The sequence below is a fragment of the Carassius gibelio genome, chromosome B25 (genome assembly GCF_023724105.1).
Source record: "Carassius gibelio isolate Cgi1373 ecotype wild population from Czech Republic chromosome B25, carGib1.2-hapl.c, whole genome shotgun sequence".
Classification (NCBI taxonomy): Eukaryota; Metazoa; Chordata; class Actinopteri; order Cypriniformes; family Cyprinidae; genus Carassius; species Carassius gibelio.
The window spans coordinates 12,523,599-12,529,795 of NC_068420.1; the positions used below are offsets into that span (position 1 = coordinate 12,523,599).

General features: G+C 37.0%; 1 protein-coding gene across 1 annotated transcript; it reads left to right on the plus strand.

Annotated features, from left to right (window-relative positions):
• The first annotated feature begins 3,107 nt into the window (after nucleotides 1-3,107).
• Nucleotides 3,108-5,305, plus strand: zgc:171459 (uncharacterized protein LOC562056 homolog). Its single transcript, XM_052598025.1, has 4 exons — nucleotides 3,108-3,609; nucleotides 3,689-3,782; nucleotides 3,862-3,949; nucleotides 4,034-5,305. Exons 1-4 carry the CDS (start codon nucleotides 3,570-3,572, stop codon nucleotides 4,724-4,726), a joined length of 915 nt encoding a protein of 304 aa, XP_052453985.1. The 5' UTR covers nucleotides 3,108-3,569; the 3' UTR covers nucleotides 4,727-5,305.
• Nucleotides 5,306-6,197: the final 892 nt, after the last annotated feature.

Consider the following 6,197-nt stretch of genomic DNA (forward strand, 5'->3'; position numbering starts at 1 on the left):
AACAAAAAGTTTTATTTTGCATGCGACTAATCATTTAACAGCACTAATTATAATACCCCAATTACAAGTACATATGACAAAACATTACCTCAAAATTTGTAATAATTGTGATGATGCTCTGCTGCACTTCATTACCCAATGCTGTGTTTGTCAGTACGAAGACAGAACGTAGAAAGTGATATTTTTAGTCAGCCTCATCAGTGTCAAAATGCAAATAAAATGAATCCTTACACTTGGTTTACACCATGACAGTGTGTTTACTGTGTATATAAATACACCCATGCATGTATATATTTTAGAAAAAGATTTTTAAAAATGAAATATACTTATATATAATATAAATTATATGAATATTAGGCTAATATAGTGTACATATTTTCAAAATATATAGTGTATGATCCATAATATACACAACACACACACATATATTATGTTAAAAAAAACTTTTGTTTTGGATGCGATTAATCATTTGACAGAACTAATTATAATATTATAATCGCCCCCTTCAGATTCTATGGTGGTTAAAGCCCTTTCTCCTATAGTGAAACTACTGGCAAAAGAAGCAGAAAATCCTGGATGTGATTTGTGTATGTGTTGTGTTTTTTGATTGGTAGGATGAGCTAAAAGCGCACGCGGTGCTTCTAGTACACTGGCACGCGAGCGTTTAACTCCACTGCTCTGTCTCAGGGATGGTAGAGAGCATGACCTCGCTTAAACAGGATTAGCTATAAATAGTGCTGCCTATCCGCTCGGCTACAGCATGGTAGGCTCTCGCGACGTGGTCTCCATCGCTAAACCCACTTCTCCATAGCCCAGAGTTGATTGAGCATCTGCCCTTACCTCCAATTTGCTATGTCAACCTTTGTGAAGAAGAAGTGTGCTTATTTGTATTTAATGTGCACTTGTAGTGTACTTCAATTCTTAAAAGTATATTTGTAAAAACGGTAATTGCAGATAATATATTAATAATGAAATAAAAGACCACTTAAAGGGACAGTCAACCCAAAAATGAAAATTTTGACCCCCGACAGACCTCTTCTAAAACTTGGATTACTACACATTCTTATTTTGTATTAAACCCCAAGATATCTATGAGACTAGATTTGTCGATTTTTCCATAATGGTTCAAATTGGAAACAGCTGATCTGAGACTACTTCCTATCTTTATCCTAATTCCAGTTCGTCATTCCGAACCAGTCGTTCCCTTCCCCCAGCCACGCCTCAGGAAAGTTAGAGATCAAGCCAAATGTCTTTGCTGATCCTGCCCTCCCATATCACCTCAGCACGGCAATGACGCCTGATGATGTCAAAACCTGCCCACACGTGGAGTCGAGTGTGTGCCCGTGCGGCCAGCCATACAATGTAAAATGATGCTAAACGCATAAAGCATGTATGCTTTAACATTGACGACCATTCACGTGCATAAATGCTCGCTGTCATAGGATTACATTAGAGAAATACAGTTCAGCATGCACACACACACAGCAGGATTACCAACACAGTTGCACACAGACATAGCAAGATTACAGAGACACATACAACCCCCTCTTCTTCCCCAACACAGGATTCAGACTGCTGGATTAGAGAGACACAGATTCACATAGAGGGAAATTACAATACAGTTCATGTCAAACACTCTCTGTTCAGGGTGAAAACACAAGCATGCAATAGGATCTGAATTATATAGCAAACATATGTATCTGATCCAGATGTTGATTTTAGGTACAAAATAACCATTTTGGTTGCTTTAGTAACAGATGCAATGTGACGTGATAGCAAATGTGATTCTGAAAGACAAAGGAATGAGGCTTAATTGGCACCGATGGATCGATCAGCCTCTGTTGGACTGCTCTCATTTAGATACCAAACAGCATCAATGCATGAACAGAAAGGAGAAGACACACACACACACACGCACAAACACACCGTCACAGAATAACCTCGCTAATCTTCTCTCAATGTTTTAAAGCCGCTGAAGAAGCTTAATAATTTAAGAGGAAAACAGCAACAGTGCTTTTAAGGACATATGCACAGAGATTAGCCCCCTTGCTCCACACTGGACAACAAAGGACACCCTTTCGCATGACTGAACTGATGATGCAAAATGCATTTGGATATCAATATGAAAAAAAGGCAGGGAGACCGATGGAACAGAGTTCCATGTGTGAAGGTCCATTTGTGGAAAAAAGGAGATGATTGCATTTGCACTATACATATGTCCATACAGTCATTGCTCGAATGAAATTAAATTAATAACATTCAACCTCATGTTCTTCCAAACCTGTATGACTTTATTTCTTCTGCTGAACACAAGAGAAGATATTTAGAATAATAATGATAACCTTTTTTTAAAAAAAAAATCAGAACAAAGGGAGTCAAAGGGAGCTGAATCAGTTTAACTATGAACATTCTTCAAAATATTTTATTTTTGTGTTCAGCAGAAGAAACAGGCCATACAGATTTGGAATGACACAAGGTTGAATAAATGTAATTTAACTTAAACTGAACTTAAACTTAAGATATATTATCTTAAGTGAGTGAATGACGAGCACTGAGGTGAGACCCTTGATCAAGGCGCAGAATTGTCCAATTAGTTGACAGGACTTGTTGACTGTTCTTAGGGAAGGAGCCCCCCTCTATTATTAATAGTTTAGCAGGGGCTTGTAAAGGTCAAGTGCATTAGTTGAGATTGCAAACATCTTTCAAAGATCTTGGTAGGATAAAAGCAGCTGTTTATTTTATCCAAGAGTATTGTATTAATAAGTAAATCTAGTCACTAACTGCCTCTGAGTTGTCTTCATTGGGCAGTGCTGCTAGAGAACCGCGAGTGTATTCAAATTTCAGGATGCTTTAATTTTTGTAAACTAAAAATAAAGGTTTTTGTTAACACTTAAATGGAAAACGTAGCTGCGATCTCGCTTTTAAAAGATAAAAATAAAATCTTCATCTAGTAACCACAAACGGCTCTGATTGTTCTATTCTGATAAGCGCTGAGAAAAGTAACAGCTGTCATGTGAGCTTATTGTCTCGCGGAGCCTGTTATTTTTCTCAGCGCTGTCCGGGATAGACCAATTACAGTAGTTTTAGAATACTATGATTCTTTAATCTACATCTGGACAATAATTCAGAAATAATAACGATACTCAGAGACTTTAATAATACACAAAGAAGAACTAAAAATTATTATTGTACGTATTAGAGACACCCTTCGATCTAATAAGCCACGCCCCCATGTATTGCTAATTACCTTTCTTTGGTCTTTGGTTTAGCCCGTCTATGGTTTACCCTAGTTAGTAGCCATCAAAAGATCTCGTCAATGCGTTTGAGTTTACTATTCCAAACACACGTAATAATTCTGTGTAAGTCAAACCAAATGTGTATTTCAAGAAATATACATTTTAAAGACGCAAATTCACTCCTTCAAAATAAGGACATGCACTTAGTAGGCAGCCTATCCAGGCTGTGCTCGTACGGCGCCATTTTCCCAGGGAGGGTATGATAACAGAATCACACTGGCATCGTGCACTATTAAGGGCCCTAGAAATCTGTTTTCCGAAGTGATATAAAATATGGATTCGGCGTCGACCAGCTCCAAACACATCTATAAAAGTAAGTTGTTCGTTTTTGCGCGAAACTAATTAGTAGTGTGAGTATTAAGCCAACTAACCGGCTGTTTTATGTGCACTAGTGTCTACTGAGGATATCACAAAACTGATACAGCTGCGGTCGAGCAACTCAGCGCTGTTTGACGGGAGGAAAAATTCGTCTAAAACAGCCTGGAGGTGAGATTTGCGTTCTTAAAATTTGCCTTGATTTCTCAAAACATGTGTTCAGATTTATTTTATTTTATTTTATTTGCAGCGCAATACTCAGAGAAATGGGGCTTGAGGAAAAGATGACAACTGAGCAGATTGCCAAAAAGTGGGAAAACCTGAAAGCAAGATATAAGGTTGGTCTCACTTGTAATTGTGTTTTTCAAATGCCAGCTTTAACAGAACACGTTGACCAGTTTAATGCATTTCACTCTTTCAAGGATGCAAAATATCCCCCCGCCGGTGTGGAGAAGAACCCCACCTGCTGGAAATGGTTCAATCTCATGGACGATGCTCTGGGTGAAGAGTTTGACGAAAAGATCAGCCAGCAAGTGATCACATCAGAAGCTGACAATGATAGTGCACCTCATCCCAGTAAGAGGCTGCGCCAGATTAAAGTCAAAGGGGAAATACTGGAGTTCCTGGAAGAGGAAGGAACTCCGGTGAACGTGTCGCCGGCCTCCAGACTGCATCTGAGTAAGCAAGCAAGACAAAAAGGCAAGCAGACGACAGAAAGTCACTCGCTGGACATCATGAGAACCAAACTTCAAAGAGAAAGACAGCTTCTAGAAAAGGAGCTCGGAGGCCTGGACAGAGAAAAAGCCCTTCTAGAGCGGGAAAGGGCCCTTGCTGATCGGGAAAGAGCAGCACTTCAGCGGGACAGAGCCCAGGTAGAGAAGGACAAAGCTGCGGTTAACAGAGACAAAGCGTCTTTGGAACAGGACCGAGTCAGACTGCAGAAAGACAGAGAAGCTTTGGCAAAGGACAGAGTGGCCCTTGAAAGAGACCGAAGATCGGAGCATATAACGAATCATGTGAAAAGCAGTTCAGAATGCAACAGGCTGGATTGTCCACATGAAAAGAACAGAGAAAGATTAATATTCTTACTAGAAAGAGTGATCGAAAAAATCTGAAGCAGGTCTGAGAAGAGGGCAGACCTCAGGGAAAAACAGATACTGCGATGAGTTAATGGGATCGTCTGAACAATCATTGGGTTGTTGTCTGAAGATATATTTAAATGGCAAAATTTTGCTTACGTTAAAATTATATATATATATTTTTTTTCAATCCAAAATCTAATGCACACAGTCCACATGCATTAATACAGTGCACAAGGGTCCCTTAATGTAAATATTTTTGAGATTTGTTTACAATGTAAATGTTGAAAGAAACATGGAGTGTGATGCATTCTTATTGAAATGATGTACAATAATGGTGTCTGTAAGTTAAGTATACCATTTGTGCCACACAATAAATGTCAAAACTATATTCATGGTCCACCTTTTTGGCATTCAGAAAATTAAACTTTGCTGAAAAGTAAAATGCTGTTTTAATGACAGGTTCTACTGTTGAGACAACTTGCCCCATATAGAGTCACAAAACGTAACGTGTGTTCAACAAACAGTAGCTTTGTCGTAGTCATTAACTAATTAATTTATGTCTATACGTGTTTGTGGTTTCACAAATAAACCCACACTGAAAAATATACATCAGCGAAACTTTACTTTCCATTTTGTTAACAAAACAAATAAATGAAAACAATGTATAATATTATAATATATTTGTATAGAGTATAATAAATAAGCAATAAATATTGCAGATACAAATTTGTAATGAAATCTATTTTTAAATTGGTGTAATTCCAAAAAAGATTTTTTTGAAAAAACTTTGTTATCATTATTTTAGTTTGTTTATATGCTATATTATTTTTTGTTCATATTTTGAATGATCTTTTATTTTCATTTTTTATGATCATTTTAGTTTAATTTGTAGTGATATAGTTAAGTGCTTTTGTGTGATCTTTGATTTAAAAGAAAGAAAAAAATACTATTTAGATTTATTTATTTCCGGTAATTTTTATAATTTTATTTTTATTTAGTTTACATCTAATGTTTGTGTTGTATTTTGTTTCAGCTTTATTTCAAAATATTTTTGTTTGTTTTAGATGACAATAATAACCCTTCTGTGTATTAGAGGTCTCAGTATTTTTAATGACTCGATTTCTTAAGAACTTTTAGATATAATCTATAACTAAAGATCAAAATGTATTGATGCTTATTGTAGTGAGATGTTGTTTTCTCCTGACCGCTAGAGGGCAGTGATATAATATAATTGGTCCGTCTGTTAGAAATTGGAAAAGCCGTGAAGGACTGCTGTCGGCAGAGACGCAAACGGTTGTTGAAGAAGTGAAAGATGATAATATTCATGGTATTACTGTATATCTCATAAGAGGAGTTTGGCCGCCTCTCTCTCTTTAAGAAATGGCGCAACCATCTCAACAGTGTGAGTGTCATTGTTTAAAGCTGCACTGTGTGCACGCATGCAAAACTTTCGCACATTAAGTTACCTTGACTCTCTTTAATGAATTTATATAGAATTCACAGT

Excerpts from the sequence above, each read along its gene's own strand:
- zgc:171459 (XM_052598025.1), top strand. The coding sequence starts at position 3,570 with ATGGATTCGGCGTCGACCAGCTCCAAACACATCTATAAAA. Across the intron at positions 3,610-3,688 it reads CTCCAAACACATCTATAAAA|TGTCTACTGAGGATATCACA; the intron begins GTAAGTTGTTCG and ends TATGTGCACTAG. Across the intron at positions 3,783-3,861 it reads TCGTCTAAAACAGCCTGGAG|CGCAATACTCAGAGAAATGG; the intron begins GTGAGATTTGCG and ends TTTTATTTGCAG.